The sequence below is a fragment of the Anabas testudineus genome, chromosome 8 (genome assembly GCF_900324465.2).
Source record: "Anabas testudineus chromosome 8, fAnaTes1.2, whole genome shotgun sequence".
Classification (NCBI taxonomy): domain Eukaryota; kingdom Metazoa; phylum Chordata; class Actinopteri; order Anabantiformes; family Anabantidae; genus Anabas; species Anabas testudineus.
This window is the reverse complement of record NC_046617.1, coordinates 6,974,021-6,997,431: the sequence shown is the minus strand read 5'-3', so window position 1 is coordinate 6,997,431 and position 23,411 is coordinate 6,974,021. Positions and strand designations below refer to the sequence as shown.

The 23,411-nt window shown below is 40.1% G+C and overlaps 3 protein-coding genes across 4 annotated transcripts; 2 read left to right on the top strand and 1 right to left on the bottom strand.

The window, feature by feature from the left end:
- The first annotated feature begins 1,426 nt into the window (after positions 1-1,426).
- emc10 (ER membrane protein complex subunit 10) lies at positions 1,427-5,877 on the top strand. 2 transcript variants are annotated; one of them, XM_026362287.1, is made up of 8 exons: positions 1,428-1,631; positions 1,765-1,831; positions 2,337-2,449; positions 2,710-2,823; positions 3,248-3,432; positions 3,711-3,804; positions 4,999-5,095; positions 5,574-5,877. In XM_026362287.1, the coding sequence occupies exons 1-7, from the start codon at positions 1,503-1,505 to the stop codon at positions 5,083-5,085; spliced, it is 789 nt and encodes a 262-aa protein (XP_026218072.1). In that variant the 5' UTR covers positions 1,428-1,502; the 3' UTR covers positions 5,086-5,095; positions 5,574-5,877. The 2 variants fall into 2 exon arrangements, with proteins under 2 accessions (XP_026218064.1, XP_026218072.1); XM_026362279.2 differs by lacking the exon at positions 4,999-5,095 and having other exon boundaries at positions 1,427-1,631; positions 5,574-5,873.
- A 4,379-nt stretch (positions 5,878-10,256) lies between these two features.
- Positions 10,257-17,405, top strand: zgc:195001 (uncharacterized protein LOC567531 homolog). Its single transcript, XM_026356969.1, has 5 exons — positions 10,257-10,380; positions 15,360-15,383; positions 15,506-15,568; positions 15,747-15,886; positions 16,668-17,405. Exons 1-5 carry the CDS (start codon positions 10,275-10,277, stop codon positions 17,070-17,072), a joined length of 738 nt encoding a protein of 245 aa, XP_026212754.1. The 5' UTR covers positions 10,257-10,274; the 3' UTR covers positions 17,073-17,405.
- A 134-nt stretch (positions 17,406-17,539) lies between these two features.
- akt1s1 (AKT1 substrate 1 (proline-rich)) lies at positions 17,540-21,985 on the bottom strand. Its single transcript, XM_026356955.1, has 6 exons — positions 21,845-21,985; positions 20,505-21,297; positions 20,152-20,419; positions 19,990-20,073; positions 19,725-19,900; positions 17,540-19,358 (listed from the first exon to the last, which is right to left on the bottom strand). Exons 2-6 carry the CDS (start codon positions 20,892-20,894, stop codon positions 19,221-19,223), a joined length of 1,056 nt encoding a protein of 351 aa, XP_026212740.1. The 5' UTR covers positions 20,895-21,297; positions 21,845-21,985; the 3' UTR covers positions 17,540-19,220.
- Positions 21,986-23,411: the final 1,426 nt, after the last annotated feature.

Sequence of the window (23,411 nt, the reverse complement as noted above, 5' to 3'; positions counted from 1 at the left end):
TGCGACATAACATAGCTCATGCGTGCAGAAACTGTTGAGCTAAAGGAAGGCAATTAATAAAGTCACTGAGTCACCGCCATATAACAAGGAAAGAAACTCACCTGTGTGACCCAGAGTTGGGATTTGTGAGCATTTGTATTGTATTTGGTGCAACAGATTGTCCAGTTCAGTACAAAAATGGGTTTAATCTGGTAAAATGTGGGCACAGCTAACTACAGATGTGATTGAACCTGAACTACCTCAAACTGGAAAAATACCAAAAAAGCAGTAAAAAGGACATGAGAGGTCACCAGAGACTCATTTGAGATCCATTCTGATGCCAGATGTGAGCAGGAGGTCATCACAGCTGGATGCACAGTAGACACAATGGATGCACATACATGTAGAGAAAGACAGTGATCTAGGACTTGACATCAGTGCAGTGGCGGTTTTCCACTCTGTGTGATTCAGTACTATTTAACTCCTTAAATATTTATTATTTTGCTGATAACATGGCACTTTTTGAGTTCATTTAAAGGGGGATGGGTGGAAAAAGGTTGGGGCATTCTCTGGTCTGTTAGCAGCCTCTACTGGTCCTGGATGTGTCAGTGCATTCGGAGTGAAGGTGGTGCTGAAATATTAACAGCCAGTCTGCATAGTAGTATGTACATCTTGTCTTTCTACTGACAAATATTATATTTATAAGCTCATAATGCTCTAAATAAACAAGGATACTAAATATTAAGGAACACATTATTTGTATAGGCATTCAACAACTGTCTTTTTGGTAATGTATCTGTTCTGTTACCTTATTTGCTATATCCAAAACATACCACAACACTACTCTAAAATAGAAGCCAGAACTGCTTTTATTTGCCTATAAAACAAAATCACTCAAGAAATTGCTGTTGACACTTAACAAGACAGCAGCACATTCAGACCTGGATCATTAGCTGCATTCTGTCAGCCAACAAGGAAACTACTGTAAATAACAAAATGCTAAAAATATGAATTCAAAGGCTAAATACTGTTGCTGTGCATCACCACTGGCACAGCACATGACAACTTTGGCATGTTCAAAAACAGACAAAGTGAAAAGTTGATATAATTTTGAGAGGTATGCATAAACAGCATGAGCACAAGTAGGTCAACACAGCCCTTAAATAGCTCAGCATGCACAAATTAATGGTGTGTGTCTCTGTTTGTAGATAACATTTCGCACGTCACCTGTCACCTGCATTTAAAGCTGCCAGTCATTCATGTCAGACAGAATTATTATGTAAACAAAGCTGTGTAAGAGTTGGATGATCAAGTATTCTCTAAGCTCCAAGCAGTCACTAATAAGCAGATATGTATGAAAAGAAAAATGCTTTGATCTAAACTTAATTGGAATAGAGGATAACAATTCATTTTAAATATCTATCTATCTATTAAAGCATTGTTTACAGAGAAAACTTGCTTTGCATAATTTTCTGACTGCTTTTGTTGTGAAAAGAAACCGGAAATGCTGCTGTTGTTCCAGTATGTTTGATAGTCTTCCGTTGTCCGTGCCTCTTAAAATGGCTCGTCTACTGTCGTTTAAAATTACAATTATTTCCACTGTTTTATTTTTCGTATGCACGAATTTTGTATGTTGTAACAACGGTAGAAGGGTACGTGTGAAACATTACTGTTTTAACCCCAAAATTTTGGCTTCGATTAAGTGGAAGCTGCACCTGTTAGCTGAGTGATTAGCATTAGCTTTTGTGACCTGCTAAATGCTAATGGTTTTATATTCATTTTCAGGTTGGGGAAAATCTGGATGCTGAATTCAGTGGTTTCTCTGTGCCTCTTGAACACTCATTTGAAGTTGGTGAGAATTATTTCATTGGTAATGTTTCATTCAATCATTGCTAATGCTGGTGAGCTAATGGAGCAGCCTTGTGCTAACAGCGTCAACGCCATAGCGGAAAGGAGAAACCTACACACCAAGCTTCAGTCACAAATCTCCCAGTTTAATATATTTTTACTTGTTGTCAAATCATTTTACCTTTATCAAATTTAGCTGAGATCTTTTTGCACTGCTTGTGTGTTCTTTTAAATCCGGCTTATAACTTACAAATTGTAATATGTATTATAACATACAATATAATATTTTGATTTTCTGAACTGAGATTCACTTCCTGTTTTTTTTCTTTTTATACAAGAGGCAGGGATAAACTGGGCTTACAAATAACCTATAAAGCACTGTTCCAATGTGTAATTAGGAAGCCAATACCTATACCTCATCCTGCTGAATTTTGTACCCATGTTGCTAAACCAGTCATTTATTGATGATGTATTTCCAGTTTTAACTTTAACTGTCCTCCTTGTTTCAGATGATGTGGCAAATTTTCAGGTTCGTGGTGCACTGGTGTTGAAAGCTGGAAGGGAGCCAAGTGTCTCACTAAGTCAGAACCAGCTTTCAGAGGAAGACAGAAGCAAACTGAAGGTAGGCTGTGATAATTAGGATGGGGGGACATAGAATGATGATTATTACACAGTGATCACACATGCTTACTGTTTTTCTGTAAAATTAAGTAGCTGCAGCGAAGAGTTTATTACATATTTATAATGGCTGATGATCAGCTTTGAGTAATCAGTATCAGTCTTTAGCTTGAAGTATTACAGAGGAATTTGAGTGTGATCAGTATGATGCAGCATGAAACTTCATCTCTAATATTTCTGTTTTAAACCTGGATAACTCCACAGGAAGTGGCTGCAGTGGATGGTCTGTACAGAATCAGAGTGCCTCGTGTTTTCCTTCAGGCAGACAGACAGACAGAACGGCAGATGGAAGGTTACCTCACAGCATTTGTCAGAGCCGTATGTATTTCTCTAATATTCACCAGTAGTTGACAGATTATTTGAAGTTGCTCAGTGAGGGGCACCAACATTAAAATAATCGGTTATTACAAAAATAAGTTTTAAGGAAGTAGAACCTTTACTGACTGATCTAACATTTTCAGATGTTAAAGCTGATCTTTAGGTCAGTGTTTTTTGTTTTGTTTTACATCCAGATACACTGTGCTAGTATTTCCACTAGAAATAAATTCCAGGCTCTGCATAGCAAAATATCTTAGATCTAAATCCCTATCTTAAATTTAAATTAAAGATTTTCAGAATAAACCTTGATAAACAATTGAATGAAATATCTAGTAAGTGTTGTGGTGGTTTAGGTATAGGGCTACTTGACAACTAAAGTCGTTCTGAGGCTTTACATGAACCTGTACTCTTATCTGATCTTCAGTGTGCCATGGTTGAGTCCCATCTAAGCGATGTGATCAACCTCTACACCGATGTATCCGGGTACCTCATTGGTGTCTCCATAGTGACATTACCTGGGGCCTGTAGGGGCACTGAGGTTGAGGATGAAGTTGATCTTGAGGTTTTTAACACCACACTCAGTGTCATGGGTCCTGTCAACGCACCAGGGTATGTGTGTCTTCTCTTTTTCTTTTTTTTTTTTTGCCAAACTTGAAAATCTTTGTTTATTATTTTGGTTCTCTTCCTTACTATCTGAAATATCTGATATTATCTGTCTGTGCATTAGTGAAATCCTCTTGTGAATAAGTGTAGATTTTACAGATGCTTTTGATTGCGTTATACTGTATCTGCAATGGCTTAGCAGCTTTACATAATTCCCCCATAAGTAGTACAAGTCTCTGTGCACCTTTCTATCGTTTGAATACTAATTGCCAAATGTCTTGCAGACCTGAGACAGCTCTGTTCCTTGAACGAATGGAACAGGAATCTGAGAAGAAAGCGAAGAATCCACAAGAGCAGAAATCCTTCTTTGCTAAATATGTAAGTGCTGCTACTGAAATTTTCTTATAAGGCCAGAAGGCTCTGTCTACATGTACACTGGCAAGAAAAAGTATGTGAACCCTTTGGTTAATTACTGAGCTCAGAGCGCATACAGTGGCAAGAAAAAGTATGTGAATATCGTGGTTTTCTGCATTATATGTCATAAAATTTGAAAAAAAAAAAAAACATAATATTCTCATACTTTTTCTTGCCACTATGCCCTCTGACCTCAGTATTTAAGCTCTCACATTTGTAATGATTGATATAGTTAAGAAATATATGAAAATTACATTTGTCTTCTCCATGAGATCTACCATGCAACATGTAGTGTATATTATTATTATTATTATTATTATCATTATTATTATTATTATTATCATTTTCTACTTTCAGATGTTTTTTGTAGGATCCAGCAGTGAATTTGTTAGTCTTTGTCATGGATCATGTAACTGTTGTTTGACAGCATCACCAGTGGGTCAGAAGTTGGAAAAGGCATTTTTCAATGTTTTTTTTTTTTTTTTTTTAATGTTTCATAGACATTTCATAGGCAGCTGCTAAAATACAGGGATTAGGAAACAACCTTAAAAAAACTTAACTACACTCCTACTTGTAAAACATTGCACTTCATGATTGATCAAGAAAAGCCATGGTTCTCACATATTGATATGCATAAACAGTCGCCTACAAAAATATTGGTATGGCCAAAGCTGTGGTAAGAACGAATCATTGGTATGTGTTGTGCACTGTTGACACTTGACATTTATGTCATTTGATACAAAAGCTTCTTGATTATATGTTGTTTAATGTGTCAACGTGTGTCTTTTGAGTTTAAACCCATGGTTCTTCAGTGTTCAGCAAACACAAATGAATTGGTCTTGCCTCTGGTTTGACGGCTTTCACACTTTTGCTTTAACTGAACCCAACATTATACTAACTTTTCTTTTTTTTTGTAATGAGTAACACAAAAATGAATCCTGTTTAAAAAGGAATTGTGAGATTAGTTAGTGCCTTTTGCCATGTTAGCCTGTCAGCTGGAGTATCAGATGTTCGGAAACATCCCCACAGAACCCAGAGTCGTGTCCTATCGCTTGGCTCGTCTGAGCTCTTTTAGGATCTCATAGTCTTGTTTTGCACTGTGCTGTGTATCCTGCTGTGTCCAGTGACCTCTGTTTACTGTGCTGTGCTGTGTTCCAGTGGTATTTGATTCTGGGAGGTGCAATCTTCCTCATGGCCACCAATTCGGCACAGCCCCCAGCAGGGGGAGACAGAGAGCAGAGCTGATCCCACTGAAGTACTGTCTTCTTACTTGTGGCTGGTTCTGTTGCTCTTCCTCCTCTTCTGTCACGTTTTTCATTAACGGCAATGTGACTAACTGACACACACTTACCGTCATTCCTCCTATTGCAGTATTTAATCCCAAGTCAAACGCCAAATACATTTCAGAGTGCTACAATATCAAGTAAAGCTCGAATTTGATTAAATTCAGTGAGATTTCAAGTTAATAAACCATCTGATTGATTTGATGTGAAACTGTTGAACTTGTGTTTGGTGTTTGACACTGAGGTTTCTTATTTACTCTACAGTCTCTCACCCAATTACACTTTACCTTCTTTTCTGTTTAGAAAATAAATTGAGCCTAATCTGGGATGACCAATCTGGAACTCTTGAAAAGACATGCAGTGATCACAGTTAAATTGGTTGCCTTGAAAACATTTGTTGTCGTACTGACTTTATTTTTCTCTCTCTTTCTCTCTTCTTGTTTTTCATAGTGGATGTACATCGTGCCTCTGGTTCTCTTCCTGATGATGTCTGGCGCTCAGGACCAATCAGGAGGAGGAGCTGGTGGTGGAGCAGCCAATGGAGGTGGCCGATGATCCATCGCTAACAATTTGTTTTTGTGAAGATTTGCTGAAAAATACTTCTGTAACAGTTTTTAATTGCTGTACATGCTATTTAAAGAGTCTAAATGTCTTTCACAACTGAAATCTGTACAGTATAGGGGAAATATTGTGTGCTGCAGATGACTGCATTTTAATACTAATGTGAAAATAAAGTATTTATTACTTGAATTTACTTCTTTTCCAACTTATTCCTGCTTGTATTTTACAGAGTCTGTCAATTTTTTTAAACAGCTTTAGTCGTGAGTTACTTTTCTGATGTAGATTCTCAAAACAAAACCTAATGAAACAACAATGTATTAGTTCATAGACTGGTTAAAATCTGCTCCACTTTTACACATCAATAAGTAAACATATAATCCATGAATAAATACTCTGCATGAAGAGTACTCTTTGCTTCTGGTACTTATATTTTTTATAAGTACACTTTGATGCTATTTCTGTGGACTTGTACTAATGCCCGGACATTTTAGATTTTTTAGAAAAAACTTACTAATGGATTAGACTTGTTCATTCACATTATCAACCACATCAAGTTCAGTAGTGTTTAAAATTTGTTGAGTTATATTAATAACTAAATCAGGTTTGCACAGAGGAATCAGTTTCCTTGAGCAGTTCTTTAACTTTTGTATTTAGAGTACATTGTCGAGTTCTTGGTATTTCACTTTCCAGTAAAAACCCTAATGACTGGTCGGTGTCATTAATGGGGGAAGCCAGATTCACGTCTGTGTGAGTTTGCCACATTTGGATTAGAAAACCTCCACTCAGCAGTAAATCCTTTATTATACAGCCAGGGGTTTACCACGCTGGGATTAGAGCAGCTGCTGCTGCCCCCAACAAGTGTCAACTATTGTGCAGTTTATTCAGTAAATACTGCTTGAATAAAGTGTTTGCAGAAAGTATTTCACGATATGTCTCATTACATTTGCGGTAAATATTTCTATAGACTGATTAAAGTTGACATAAGTAGTAGTGTTATTATAGTCTACACTCCCCTCCAAAAGTATTGGAACAACTAAAAGTCTCTACTGATTTCAAATCCTTACCTCTGTTGCATCATATTGTTTTACTTTAGTCATTATATGTTATTGTGTATCTAATCAATGATTGTTTTATTTTATAAATGTAAAAATCCTGCAGGTGAGCTGTTTGGAAACTTGGATGTTGATGTACTGTTTATCGGTTCATCAGCTGAAGGGTGACTGCCAGTCTGCTTGTGATCCTGGCTACAACCACACATCTGTTTCTTTGCTCCATCATCTTCCTGTGTATTCATACACACATTCATTCATGCATGATTATAAATACACAGTCTGGGAGGGAGGGCACAGTTTTCGCAACAACACGGCTTCAAAAGAAAAAGAACATCCCAAAATCCCTATGTCGACATCACCTCCCTCGTGTCAGTCAGTCAGTGTGGTCAGTTTTGGTCGAAGTGTCCAACTGTGAGGGATACTCTCTTATTTTAGGAGGATCAACATCAAGCTTCAACACCTGCTCTCTACCCCCGTCCAATGGCTTTAATCCAAATGACCCACCAAGTCACACAAACACACACCGTAATACTCATACATAGCACGTTTCTAGCATCAAGTACCACTCTGCTACAGTTTCCCTTTGTACCTCGCCCTCAAATCTCTTTGTGAGGAGGGGAGAGAGTTTTAAATGATTTGGATTTCTCTTTTCTCCCTTGTCATTTATTTATTTATTTCATTCCTTACAGACTTTCGTGATTTGGTCTGGAAGTGTGAGCCATTATCCCTATGCTTGTCTAACTGCTTGTCATATCTGCCCTCCCTACAGTACTATGACCTTTCACCCTGTCATCAAATGGGGTTATTCAGAACAACAATAAACACTTTAGCTTTCTACTAGCTCACTAGTTCTTTTCAAACACAGTACACCTTCAATCTATTATTCTGTTTTTCATCTCTAGTTTGTTTAACTGGTGAAACTTAACAGGTGCTTACAAATTGATTCATTGGTATTAACAATCTTTATCTTTCTACATAGGTATTATATAATAATAATAATAAGCTTGGGACATACCAAGTACTCTTACATAATACTATTATGAGTATAAGTATAAGTATTTTTACATTGTGGTATTCGTACTTTCACTGCAGTAAAAGGATCTGTATAGTTCCTCCGCCCGCAGTTATTTCAGAGACATCAATCACTCGCACCACAGTGTTTGTACTGAGAGCCAACCACACATGGACAAAAATACTGAGCGGGAGATGGGAAGAACGAAGCACCTGCCTTGTCAATCAGAGGAGACCAAGGAAAACAACAAGAGGGAAGCCCTGACAGGCTCGGAAAAGCATCTCTGCAGGCCCTTTACAGATTATAGCCCTACACTGTAATCTGTCTCCCCTGCGCCCAATCATGCTATACATTTCACCACAGCACCATGTTAATATGTAGGGAAGTAACATGAGAGGTCATTTAACTGGCAGGCTGTGCAGTAATGTACACTCCATATTACATGGTGATTGTTGAGTGTATAATGTTGTCCATAGCACCTTTAAACACACGCAAAAGGTCATGGTACAACACCATGTAAGCCCACTCACTGACAGCAGTAAGTGGCAGGTGTTGAAATTTCTTTTCATGTCTCACATGAAGCATAACTAGTATTATATAAGCCGACACTAAGCCAGTAGTTACATGTCATTAAAATTCTTGTTATATTAGTGACCCTTTGTGGTGACAGACTTTTCCAATTTCCAATTAAGCTTAAACTAAGTATTATTAAGGCAAACTCATTAAAAAAAAACAGAGCCAGCCCATCTGTGACTTACTGACTGATGGACATTACTCAGTTTTATCATTCCAACATCATGTGAATCTTCATTGTTTTTAGATACGCACTCACATACATATGAGTCAAGTACATGCCTTGAGCACAATCACATACACAAAGTAACATAGAACGTGTCAGACTTCAAACAAGGTTTATTATGAAAGATTGTATAGATGCAACAGGGTGAATTGGGTGAAATGTAATTATATTAAAAAGCAATAATGTTGGGCAGAAATAACAAATCAGCATCAAAGAAAGAAAGAAATCAAATAAAGTTACAGGCTTGAGGACATTTCTGCATCAGACTTGCTGCTTGTAGTTCTCATGCCTGAAAATACATTTAACTTTTTGGCCTGGTAACTGCTTCATATGTGACGGTAGGTTCGTAGCTACAGTCCGTGGAATATATTCTGAGTTGGAGTCCTGAAAAACAATATATATATTTTTTTTATCTCGTTCACACACGACATTAGATCCATCTTGTTTGTTCAAGATCCATATCCTGTAGATAAGCATAACAACATGTGAACTCCAGCAAAAAAAATTTTTTAGGACTACCGTGCCTCTGTAGATAGGTGCTGTGGTGCTAATACTTTATCACATTTCAAACTATACTCACTACCACACTTTATACTCTGAAGCTGTTTGTTAATATTTTAACGAGGTGGCTTTGATTTCAGTGGGAATGGAGGTTGTGACGCGGGAAGTTCAGGCAACTGCTGCACTGTCAGTAGATATTAGTGTGCATAAAGCCGTAACTATGACACTGTTACTAGGAAGGTGGTACAGATGTTAAATTGATTTCTGTTCCATTTAAGGGACTATATGATTGCGTTTAGTTGTTAACAATCTGAGATCTCCACAGTCTTCTGAACAGAGTACATTGTATACATTTGTGTACTAGAAATGTAATATACAGTTCCTGGTTACTTTGTGGGTCTGAGAATTATACATGTCTATTCATTTCATTTTATTTCATGTTAGTTTAAAGTAAAAGCAAAGTATGTTAGATCCTAAAACAATTGTGTTCAGGCCATATGGAAAATACCTGCTGAAATATGCAGTAGCTTTACGACTTAATGGTACAATTCATTTTGCAGTGTTTGTTTTTTCATTACATATTGAAGATAAAGGCCAAAATATGAAATTAATATGCACTCAATTAAAAGTAGTTGCTACTTTTAACCTCTGAGCACATACAAGCTGTCATTTTCAAGTTCTGACTACACCAGCAGTATACTCAGTATACTTTGCCCCAACTTCTTTGCCAGAGTGCACTTACAGCAGCCGCTGATTGATGGGATCTGAGATTGACGACAGCTCCCCAGTGAGTAGCTGGCTGCCCTCTTAATACTGACTGACCCTGCTCTCCATACGAAAACACATACTGCTTGTGTTAGGGTCCTCTTAAGTTGAATTCATGCACCAAAATATTCCAGATATTCCAGAGATGTGGCTACAAGTTCAACCTCGATACGGCTGCAGAATTATCTTCCCATGTATAACAAAAACCCCGATGTGCTCCCGTCTCTTCATATAAATGTATTTGTCCGATTTGTACCTCACACGCATGTTGAGTGCATGAGTGTTCATGTGCGCATGCATACTTGGAATATACCGGCTATTTGCTTGTCTCCATCTATCTGATCCCTTGAAATGATCAGGAGTTTCATGTGACAGGAACATCCTTTTGAGTGACCATAACATCCAACCAAAACTAATGCACATTCTCCCCCCCCTCCCTCTCACTTTGGAAGTTAATAAGAATGGCCCTCCAGAGATGCACAGGCACCGCTATCACAAGACCGCCGCACTTGATCCAAAACAGTACTGGGAGCACCAAAGGAATAATGCCCGTGCCCAAGAAAGCAGGTAAGAAGCCGTCCTCACCTGAATCTCAGAGGGGACCTTGTCAGGAACTTTAAGTGCAAACAAGCCAAAAGCACAATTTATAGCATTTTTATTTGGTAACACATAAGATAAAGCTACTGTTAACCTGTACTAGAATTGATAACAAAATATAAGAGTTTAAATCCATGTTTTTTATTTACGAAACTGTTATTTCTGTAATTAGAAGTTATTTAGATGATATTCAGGTGATCATACATGTGCATCTGATTGCTCAGTGCCATGTGGCCTCCAAACTAGTATGTGTCCATATTTCTAACTGCAGTTTTGTTAGCACTTTTCCTTGTTTTTCATCTTCATCATCACAGAAATGTTTTTGCAAACTCATATCTTATTCAGAGCAGTTTTCTTCATTGAAATCATAATCATTTATTTACCAGGTCACATTTTCTTACTGTTTGTGCAGTGTTATACATAAATGAGGGTGCCTTGTCACTTTAGTTGCATTTTATACCCCATTCCAAGTGTATCACAACCTGAGAACGCAGAACTTCTTATTTATTGCTTGTCACAGTGTTTTATTACCCATTTATTATGTGTTTCATGTGTCGTGATGTTATTAAGTTACCTCGGAGCTGACTGACCGCCCCTGTCAGACAGCTCCGAGCCTTTCAACCTTCCGTGGATAGTGCCAGTTTTCTCTGGACTATTAATCATGTCATCAAAGTGCACGGAGGAGCCTCTCCCTGAACAGTTATGCTTTCTTCTGCACTTGTGCCATCACTTACTGAATTCCCTACAATGTCGAAGTCTGATCTGTAATTTCAGAGCTCATATTTTTGTCTTTTCTGTTTCTCTCCCTGTGCCATGTAATGCACCTGTCTCAGCGTGTTCCCCACGCTTTCTCTCGCCACTATTTGCTCCATATGAAAATCTATTGCGTCCCCCCTACTTCTTTTGGATGTGTCTAATCCATGCGCAGTGTTTCCTATGCCATAATGCACCCCCACAAATGTTACTAATCCCTCTTCTGGCAGGTGCACTAATGAAGTGTGAAATGCTGCACAGTAATTCAAGTCACAAAATGTAAAAGCCCATCTCAGTTTTATTTATGGCCATTTGATTTGGCCATTATGCAATTTATGCAACCTCTCAAAAAAGAATTATAACCATCAAAGGTTTACTTTGTAACCATAATCGAAAGATAGTCAAACAAACTCAAGTGATTAGCTAATGTTGGTTGCAATAATATGTTATTGCAGAAGCCAGTAGGAGGATTCATAATACAAAGATCAAGCTCTCGTCCTCTTCCTTTTTCCTCCTTTTCCCAGAATCCTTCTTTCTTCATCCATCTGCTTCTCCAAGTATTTTATTTCCTTCCTATCCCCATCTCAGATGTGTGCTCATCATCCACCCAGGGAGTCTCGACACTTGACAGGGACCAGAGATGAGCCTGGGCTCGCGCCACCTCCACTCATCTCGCTCCCTCCTCCTCCTCATCTCACTATCTTCTGATCTTGCTGCCTCAGTGGGATGTTTTCAACCTGATCTCCACAGATAATGTAGCTCTGTCCCACTGAGGGGAATCTGTGTCCCACTGAGGGGAATCTGTGGTGGGGGGAAACAACTACGTCATGATCGTCCAGAACAAACTCTCATGAAGCAACGGGAGGTCTACCGTACGTTAACCTTTCAGCTGGGCCATGCTGAGCTGTTCACGTGCTCAGGAGGATGAAACCCATGTTTCGTAGCTTGTTGTGTTGTTGAGTGGCGATTCATGCCAAAATCCAGCAGATCTATCTCACTCTGAAGTCCTGTTCGGCTGTAATCTTACCTTGCTCCAACTCTTCCAGCAGTTTCATCCAGACATCCACCCATTATTCTGACTTGATTCATGAAGTGTCTTTCCTATGATCCCTCTGACCTTAAATATCCTTACGGCTCCCTCCTCACTCTTGCATCACGGTTTGTCTCCTCTATGTCTCTATTGCTGTAGTGTCTAGTCATCAATCATTTTAAGCATCTGTTTATCTCTGTGGGGCTTTTCTGTTGATCCTGCAGAGTGTCGACAGGCATCTGCAGGCTTTCAACTCCACAGAGCAGCCAGAGAGCTGGCATATTTCCAGTCACCTACCTTACTCACTGCCAGCCTGTTATCTCACTCCAAGGTTACCTGAGGTGTTTGCTTCATTCCCTTCAGATAGAAGCCAGGAACATCTTGTAGATGTGAAAATGAATTTATTTACACAGACTCATTTCTCCAATGGCCCATCTTTAATGCCTCGTTGGTAATTCCTCTTACCCAGCACCACAAGGTTTTTCTTTGATCGTGTTCCTGTTTCACCTGCTGCGTTCTTATAATCCATAAAGGAAGAGAAGACAGACAGATGAAGTGACCTGTCATCAATGTCTTTCTACTCGACCAATTTCCAGTGATGACTACATGAACGTTACTCTACCTCTCTATGTTCTGCCAAATCTCACCTCTGTTCATGCTGTGTCTATCACCAAGTACACCCACTAGCATTGTATACATACTTTATTTGGAAGTCTTGCATGGTGCTTTGACAGGCTGCTTGCTGCTGAAGTCAGTAAGGCCATGCAGACAATACCCAAACTTAAATCTGTTCTGTAAGTGGACCCTAAGCTTCAGTAGGGTCCAGTTACTATTTCTGCATGTCCAGTCACTTATCAGATTTTCCAGTCTTAGTGACCTTGGTCAGGTAATTTTATTTGACATAATTGTTTCCTGCACAACAGTAACACATTATATATTTAGATTCTAATTACAGCATCCGATGTCAGACACTATTTTAGACTTTAAAGGAGGAGTGGATTGTTGCCTTAAAAGCCAACCATTCAAAAGTTGGCTGTCTAATCCGCTGGAAACCCAACAACCCTTCTCAAATCATTAGCCTCATTTAAAAGAATCCCAGTCCAACACGCTTCAGGGAAAGCAATGCCATCCCTTTACTCACATCTGATGTTTGCAGATGTTAAACCGGACTCCTATTTGTCCTTGTCATTCTGCTGGCATTTTCCCCAGCTGGGGGTTGTGAGTGCTACAGAGGTTATGTTTCGTCAGGCTAAGGCATGCAGATCATCACACCTGAAAGTGCTGACACTCAGTAAAGTATTTTTTTCTACTTTTTACTTCCCAAAACCTTACATCAACAACAACTTGTAGTTCAGCTATAGCTCTCTGTGGAGACAGGCCATGGTTATCCCATGGGTGCTTGCTTCAAGTTAAAAACTGTATCTAGTAGTACGTAATTCTGAGCTCCTTAATGGCTTTATTGAGAACAACTATAAAGACCTTATAGTGCTCGTGAAGCCTGGAATTAAATACTTTTGAGGGTGTGGACTAGAGCTACTTTGACTGACAAAAACACTCAAACGTTTTGAGATTGCTTGGCACAAGAAGAAAAGGGTTACAAAGTGATTTCAAAGACTTTAGAAACTGTTTGTCTACAGTTAGACAAACAATCTACAAATGAAGACACTTTGGGACTGTGGCTACTCTACCAACAAGTGGGCGGCCAGTCAAAATGAGCCTAGGAGCACAACAAACACTCATTAATGAGTTCATGAGTCTACAGTAGGTAAAACATTGAACAAGCAGGGTGTCTATATCAGGATATGATGAAGGAAGCTGCTGCTAACTAAAAAGAACATGTGCGAAAGAGCACACTGACACTCCACAGCGGTATTAGCAAAATGTTTTGTGGATTGACGAAACTATATTGAATTATTAAGAACATACGGGACTACATTTGGTGTAAAAGGGGCACAGCATATGACCATAAAAACATCATCCTAGTTGTAAAGTATGGTGGAGGAAACATCATGATTTGGGCCTGCTTTGCTGCATCAGGGCCTGGCCAGCTTGCAGTGTTTTGGGGGAAGATGAATTCCCAAATGTAGCAAAAGAATTCTTCAGGATAATGTGAGAATGTCTGTACGTCAGCTGAAACTCTGTAGAAGTTTGGTGACGTAACAGGACACACAACAGAATAGCTTCAGAAAAACAGAATCCCCATTTTGGAGTGGCCAAGCCACTGTCACTATGAGGTTTTAATGGTTGTTTTCAATACAGACATAAAACATCAGACTTTCTTTGTGTTTTTATTTTAGGAACATTATATTTGTTAATACTCTTGACTTAGATAAAGATCAAATCACATTTTGTGATAAATTGATGCAGAAAACCATGAAATTCCAGAAGGTTCATATACTTTTTCTTGCCACTGTAGAAGCATCTTTATATGGAATCTGAGGGAAATTGTGGCTGTTATATCTAATGTTGGCAATAGTAAGGGACACAAATCACTGCTAATGCAGTGACGTAACAGTCTGTAACAGACAGAGTGAGTGGGTAACAACGATGACTTAGTCTGTGTGAAATCTGAGAAACAGTGGGATGAGTGCGGATGACCTACGCAAAGAGGGGTGACAAATGATGACCTGACTGGCTGGCAGTGTATTGCAGTTTTCTCAGAATGTCAGAAGACGCAGAGTGACTCACAAACTGGAGGCGGAACAAACAAACAGAGATTAAACACCAGCCCACAACATGACAAACATGCCCGTGGCGGAGTGAAATAAGAGCATCATACAGAAAGAATATTCTTAGAATGACTCCTGCTGTTAGTGGGCATGATGTGTGTCCTAAACGAATGCATGCTCAGGTCTCCAGATTCCTTATGTTGAAACCTAAACCTTCAGTGGCACCATAAACCTTTGGGGATCAGCAACAGATGATTTATTACAGGTGAATGGCTGAATCATTGATGAGGCAGGAGCTATAGAGACAGATGAGCGGGCTTAAAACGTCTGACTGGAGTTTACTAGTCTGTGCCACACTGCTGTGCATTTCAGTTGTTTGTTTTACAAGCCAATTTGACAAGAACCTGTGAGGAAAGGCCATAAAAATATTCCAGATTGACGTGCTCAAGCTGTGGTTTCACTGCACTGAAATGACACACTGTGTCCTTCTTTTCCAGGACGAAAAAACAGTGCTGCAGCAGGTAAAACACATCACCAAACAATAATGAACTCATTTCAATGAATTGAGCAGCATTTGATTATCCACTCATGATAAAGTTGAATACATTTCCCTCTAATTCTCTTTACCTCTCTGTAACCATAGAAGTGCTGCCACCGTATGAGCCAAATATCCCTGAACCAACCACCAGGGGCGACTTCATGAAATGTAAGGCTCATGTTTTTTTTGTTTGTTTGTTTTTGGTGCGTCTCTCCATCAATGGTGGGACATACTTAAGTACCACAGATTCCCTTTCTGTCTTCATGATTCTGGACAACATCCTTATCCTGTCTCTTCGCTATTAGTCTCTTTGCCTTAGTGTTCCACGTTCTCTTCACTCACTCAGACTGGATCTCCCTGTCTCTGGACGATAAAACTGCACAGAAACTTTTGTGGATTTCAGAAGGTGGGTCTAAAGTGGCTCGTACATCAGACGCTGTCTGCCCATATCCCAACAGGCCTGAAAGATATGAACACTCACCACAGGTACGTCTGAATGTGGACAAGCCTGAAGTCAGGGAGTCACCCCACCTACAAGGTTGTTGTCATTGATCTTAAACAAAGAAAGAGTTGCTTCAGCTTCAAGACTCTGATTGGAGAACAACTCATAAAACAATGTCAAATTACAAATAAATAATTCATAAAAAAAACACTAAAGTCAAATGAATGTTCTCATTATGGAGAAAGATTAATACTGCTAAAATCAAGTGGTTCCCAACCTGGAAGTTGGACAGAGTTGGTGAGTTAGTATTAGTATCAAATGCTGTACTTAAGTATAGTTCTGCAGTATTTGTACTTCCATTTTACTCTACATCCACCTTTACTCCATTAGAGTTTAAAAGAAAATATTGTACGTTTACTCCAATATATTTAGTTAATAGTTATTTCTTTCAAGTGCGGGGTCCTTCAAATATAATACACACAAATTATTATGCATTATTACATATTAACCGCCTGTCAGTCTGTAAATCGGTTAACATCAGTCAGACTCTAAAGGTTTTTTGCCATAATACTCACCTTCAAATGTTTGTCAACTAAATCAGAACTAGACTCAAAAGCATAAAATTCAGTACAGTTTAAAACACTGTTTTGGTTCAAGCCTTCTACTTTTCAACTTCCACTTAAGTAAAGAATTTGAAGGGGAAATTGTACTTGTAGTGGAGTATTTTGAGACAAGTACTTTACCTGACAAACAGAAACTAATAATATTCAGTTTTAGAAGTTGGAACAGAGAAATATTTGACTGTTTCCCTGCTCTCTGCTTCAGGTGCTGTCTAAGGAGGGTCTGCTCGGCCATCGAGGGTACTGGGAAGTGGACTTTGATGGCTGGGTGGTGATCGGGGTGGTCTGTGAGAGTGCACCCAGGAAGGGCCAGGATGGGCCCAGTGGCCTCGGAGAGAACGACAGGTCGTGGGGTGTCGGTTGGTCTGGCTCCTGTTACCAGTTCTGGCACAACAGCGAGAATGTGGACATCCAGCTCCCCCTGTCCACCACCATGGGCATCTACGTCGACCAGCCTGCCGGTATCATAAAGTTCCTGTCAGTGGAGGGCGAGGGTGAGAAAGAGGTGCGGCTGATTCACAAGCTCAAAGTTGACATGCAGGAGAAGGTTTTCCCCGGATTCTGGATTGGCACAAATTCCTTCTGCCTTCTTCGGAAAAAGGATCAGTGACACAGCAGAGGGTTGGGAGGTCAAGTAGTGTAAATTTAAGAAGGTGTCAGAAGGGAAAGTGAATGCTTGCAATGTTTTGGGGAACAAGTGTTGAAGCATGTTGTGACATCTTTGTAGATTGCATTTGTTTTCTGTAGTGTGTGAAGAAAAAAATCAGTTTCATCCACAGATGTCTTATTTACATACTGTTATGTATGTATGTGCCTCATGTATCTGAATTATCTATAAAAGCTTAGAAAAATAGGAAATGTGTCAGAGTTCTATTTCAACTTCAGAGCGTGCATCTTTTTTATGTGCTGAGTGTAGTCAATAAATCCAACTATTGTGTAATGACAACGGCTCTGTGTTAGTTATGTGCCATATGAGAGTTGAGCAGAAACCAGATATTAACTCAGCAGAGTGCTGAGGCCCTCTAGAGAAATACAGAAATACTGCATCCTCCCACATAGTTAAACAAGCCTTCTGTCTCTTGGTGTTGCTCCTTTATTTGAAACATAAAAGAATTGAACAGAACATGAATTTTTGAAATGTCATACCTAGACATTTGTTCCTTTCAAATCAAACCATCTCTCTCTCTCTCTCTCTCTCTTTCTCTCATATACACAGTCATTTGCTCATTCATTCTGTCATTTCAACAAGATATCTGGAGCCAGAAACTGAAAAATCCCCCAGAACTCTGTACTGATTTACAATCGTTCTATCAGTCATTCATTGGCAAAAAAGTACAAATAGGCATGTTATGAGGAGGTGCTGGTGTCCTCCGCTCACACCTTGAAAAGCCACAAGCTTCACATTAAGTCAACCATTTCTGTGGTTTCTACCCCTTTTAAGGAATAGATTGGGGTTGTTGTTTTTTTGTTTTTTTTTTGGGAGGGAGTGCGACAACTGGCCTGTTGGTCATGTTACCAGGAAAAGAGGGGAGCACGCAGAAAAATCATCATCAATTGTGGGGAAATCACTGGCTTTGGCACTCCACGCTAACACTTCAGCCTATAATGTGCCAAGTGACAGCAGAGCTGTAAAGTAGTATCATTAAAATGATTAAGAAAAGTGGACTCCTAATAGCAAAAAGTTAATGAACTACTAACGTTTTCACATTTTAAGTCATCGCCTGCATTCAACCGGAATAGCCAAATGTAGTTTTTGCCAACTTTTCTCTGTTCCTTGTTAGACTTTAACATTTCGCAAATATATATTTCTTTTGTTCTTTTCAACAGTTAGAGTAAGAAGAGGGATACCATGCATGTCTTGTTGGTGCATTAAGTGCCCAGCTAAAGTCAAACTCTAGGTAAAAAAAAGTGTCAAAGTGCTTTTGACATATTCATATTATATTATCTCAAGCAACTAAGTTGGAATAAAGACATTTTATGCACTATGATGAACTATGCCAGTTGAAATATGGAGAGTCAGGCTAGACATTACTCACTGCTTCCAATTTATATTCAATGCTAAGCTAACTGAGTCTCCTGAGTTTCATAATTAACAGATTTTCATGAAAAGGGTTTTTTGTTTCATTTTTCCATTTCACTCTGAAATACATTTTGTAGCTTTGGAGCAACTGCACATTATTATAATAAGGCCAGTACGCAAATGTGTTAGCATGGAGCCCCGGAGCCAGCGATTAATCAGGTACTGATGGCTGTTACTACAGGTTCTTGTCACTTCACAGGTAATTTGACCAAACGGCGATCTTCCCCAAAAACTCAGCACCAGTGCATATGGTTCGTGACACTCACCTGTGCCTGTTACACTATTATACACCCTGTTTTAGTGTGTGTTTTGATCAGTGCAGTGGATCACTACACACACATGTTGAAGTCCAATCCTAGTGTAGTGTCGGGGGATGTGTAGGAGCTAGTATTGTGAAATGAGTAGTGACGAGGTGGTGGTGGTTGGGTTTGGGTGGGGATGGGTAGTGTTGAAAATGCTGTTAGTGTTCAGAACATTTCTGTTTCAGTTACTCCTCAAAGCACGTGCCATTAATTTGAGTTAGTGAGAAATAAATGGAGGTACTAGCTTTTGCACTGTTTCACATACTGCGCGTCCCATTTGCCGGTCAATACACCACAACCACTTCTCCCCACATTCCTCTAACACGCTAATTCTCTCTCTATCCCTTTCTCTGTATATCTGCCTCCACGCTCTCCCTCAGTGCTTGAGGGAGAAGTCCCCTGTGTTGAGACGGGGCCGAGGCAGAGCCCCAAACATTTCTGTTCCATCAGTGGCTCCTGGGGCCAGCAGGGCTTTCATACTGGCAGCGATGTGCTCCAAGTCAGCACAGCCCACCTGGGGAGCAAACAAACAGACGAGATGTTAACATGGTACATAAGGGGATAAAACAATCAAATCTGAACACGCATTAAATATAATATATGTTTATTTTTATGTGTAATATGTGTGTAATGTTTGGCCAGTGCAGCTCCACACAAATGTCATGCACACATTTTCTACGGTCACATGAACTGATGGAGCCACTGTGGCCATCAGATGGTGCAACACAACACTGAGAAATGAATACTTCCTTTGTTTTTATCTTCAGGCAGTATGACATACATCAACTGACAACACTAAGCTCAATGATAGTCGACTAACTTCACAGCACTTTGATGCAAACCAGCCACTCTGTCCTCCTGTTGAATGACATGTGCTCACCCTCTCTCCACTGTTGCTGTCTCCCTGAGCAGCTCTGTTTCCTCTGCAGCCCCACACAGGCACAGATACAGGCAGCGAGCGGGCCAGAGCCATGGGGTGTGAGTGACGGGCCGAGAACACAGCCTGACCCACAGCCATGCTGCGCGATGGTGGAGGAGCATCCTCGCTCAGTGAGCCTAGAACAGGTGAAAATGAAATGAGGATAATGTGCAGACTTGGAACAGTGCACACATGATTATTTTCAGTCAAAAACGCTCACTCTTACCGTCAGTGCTCTCCTCCTCCCCATCGGATTCAAAGAATGGTTCGCAGTCCCGCGACAGAGAGTCCTCGTCCATGGAGAAAACACCTGAAGCAGAACAGAAACCTTCAGAAATGATGCACATCAGAGCATTTAACGAAAAAGCTCAACTGTCCCACTCCTTACCAGCGCTTTCGTTTCCATAGGGTCTCCTCTCGTCCATGTCTTCCTCCTCTTCCTCATCTTCACACTCTTCTTCCAAATCAACAATGCCAGACCTCTGTCTTTCCCGCTCGGATCCAGGTACCATCTTCTCCCGTTCCCTCTCTCTGTTGCCATTTTGCCCCGCGCCCTGTCCATTGCCAGCTCCTGAGCTGTAGATTGATGGGTAGCTTTGGGAGTACAGTCTACCGTTGGGGCTGACTCCACCCACCCCACCGTCCCCTGTAAAGCTCTGGAACAACAACGAAGAATCAAACACATCGTAATTATTTCTCAATGAGTACGAGGGCAGCATCCAACACAAGCAAGCCACTCACCCCCCTGTGTCCAGGCTCCGAAGTCAGGTCAACCACCAGCTTGGCTCCCTCTCCCCCAGCCTGCCATGTGTGCTTCTGAGCTGTCAGCATGGTGGTGGAGTGCAGAACACCGATGTCATCCATGTAGCGGCGTGCCGACTCCGCCAGAAACCCCTGACCCCATACGTTATAGGAGAAATCAGACTCCCTTGGAAAGGCACTGCTGCTCTCCCGTTTCTTTACCCCATCTCCGTCTCCAGCCGATGGCCGGAACTTCTTACAGGCTGTAAGTATGGCCAGGTCACAGCCAGACTTTTGGCAATATGCTTCCGCAGCAGAAAGTAGCACCAGCCAGCTCTCTTTGTGGTTGTCTAGGATCTCAGGCTGGGATGACTGGGTGGTGGAGGCCATAATGGTGCTAAGAGCTGTGTACACCTTTCTTAGATGAACTGACTTAATGAAACAACTGTGTAAACCTCAAAACTCACAGTTTTGAGGTTTACAATATTCAAAAGCTTAGATAATGGTTGATTTTGGGGAGCAAGAAATGTAATTAATTAAAGTACAGACAGTTCACTTTGGTAGCTGAGTTGTATCTGATTTGCTCAAATGGTTCAAAAACCACTTCCCTTATGCTTCTTCTGTCTTGCTGGTGTACACTTAGTTTTTGCACTGGTGAAGATGCAAGGGGAGAAATAATTATCTATGTGGCAGAGAGGCACTAGGTGACTTTAAGATATTATAAACTAGGTGGTGTCCTTATGCACGGGAGAGCCAGGGGAGAGAAGAGATGGTGCCAGGTTGCTGGTGATATCTGGAAACAAACAATCAAACAAACAAACAAAAAACAATAAATCAAGAGCAAGGTTAGCAGAAAACAACTCAGAAAACGACAGGTCACTCGCTGTGGGAGCTTCTTCTCGCTTCTGTAGATAATGAATATGGATCTGTAGAGCGATTGCACAAGTTTACATGTGTGCAAGTCAACATATGACCGCAATCTGTGCGAGCTTAAATGTGTCCGCTGGCTGTCGTAGCTCCTACCACTTCGATGAGCTGACCCCAGGATAGGCTAACTAACGTAGCCGCTATAACGTTAGCTGCTGTAGCTCTGTATAAATCCTCTATTCGCCCCCTTTGCTGCCACCTTTCTGCCATCGTCTCATTTTTAAAACGCATGCTACGGACTTTTCCGTGCGGCTGCTGCCGCTGTCGCAGCTGTTGTTATTGATCTTGTTCATTCGCTGTTGTGTGCAGCCTCATCGCGATGCAAGCACGTTAGCACGTCCATTTTTCAGGCTTTAGCAGGACCCCAGACGCGCAGATATAAATTACAGAAACTAGGGGAGACGTTCACATACCTGCTCCGTGTCTTTCTTCCGCGTTGCCAGATGTTGATCGATCTTAAATCGTACTTCTTGTCTATCACAGGTTTTCTACCCTCTCCCACGGTTTCTCTCCCCCAGCCAGGCTCAACACCAGCACCGAGCCATCAAGCATTAATAAAGGCTCTTCCGGCTGGGAGTGTCAAAATAAAAGCCGAGCGGCCTGAACAGGCCTTGTCAGTTCATCAGGAAACTGATTGAATTCACTTCACTGTGTCTGAAGTCATGTAGAATGTGTCAAAGGGAAATAATCAACTTTTTACTCTGCATTATTAGGCTCATATCATTAAGAGTTTTTATATACAACATACTGAAAATTAATTTACAATCAAACTATATTAGAATTCTATTATGATTCGATAATAGTGAGGATTTCAATTTAACAACAGTGCTACTCTTAATATTCGTTCATGTTGCTGTGGTTGTTTAATTTATGTTTGTAGAATTTGCTGGGTTACACTTTACAATTACATTTTTCCTGCCAGTTCCATTTTTTATTATTATTATTTTATCTTTTTCTCATATATCTGGTGTCTTGGTTAGGATAGTTTTTTTGAGTGTATGTTCTATTTTCTTTCTTTATACTTCTGCTCACTACATTTCTAAGGCAAATATTGTAGTTTTTACTACATTTATTTCATACCTTTAATTACTTTACAGATTCACATCAATAATTAGGTCATTACATGAATTATGATGTTTTATAGTTCAAGAGAGATTTAAAAGATTAAAAGATTTAAAATTAGAGTATATGATAAATACTCTGTTGTAGGCAATGCCTTTAAAATCAGAACAAACAGTAGCAGTAAGATACACTTTGAGCTGAAAAGGTAAACATGTTTATGATGCAGTAGACTATTCACTGGGTATCACTTTGATTTGGCAATGGGACTAATTTTAATTATTTTATACAGACAGTGGAGAAAAGGGTCCTGATACGTTTTCCAGCACTAGTGTTAGCTCTTGAACAGATCTACGGTCTGCATCACTGAGGATTCTCCCAGGCCATCTGATCTGAACAGTAGACGTCATCAGTCACAGCTTTTATTTTGAAAGCCCCACTCACCCTCATCCTGTAGTTTCGGTGAACTTGACGCAGCTCTGACGTCACCTGTTTACTGCCTTCCAATCGAACGCACGTTGTTCACGGAGCCGAGCTCCCGGTGGGCTCGCGCGCATCTTGTTGTCGTGCGCGTGCACCAGCACCCCCTCACCTGAGCCAAGTTAATTTTCTTAAAACCTTAATTGTGAAAATCCACCATTTTTCATTAGTTTTGTTATTTTTAATTAGCAATAACGTTGATAGTCTATTTAAAATTAGAGAAAAAACTCAGGCAAGTTATATGAGTAAGGATACCGCAGGTTGAAAGTAAATGTTTTGCAGACTCCAGCTTTTTGTTTTTGCAGACTGTTCTTTTGTAGATTTCTTTCTTGGCAGAATTTGTTCGCAATGATACATCATTTCCCCTACACTCCCATGCAATCTACTAGTAGTACAGTAGGGACTTTTATACGAATGTAGAAGACAAACAACCTGTCTTCT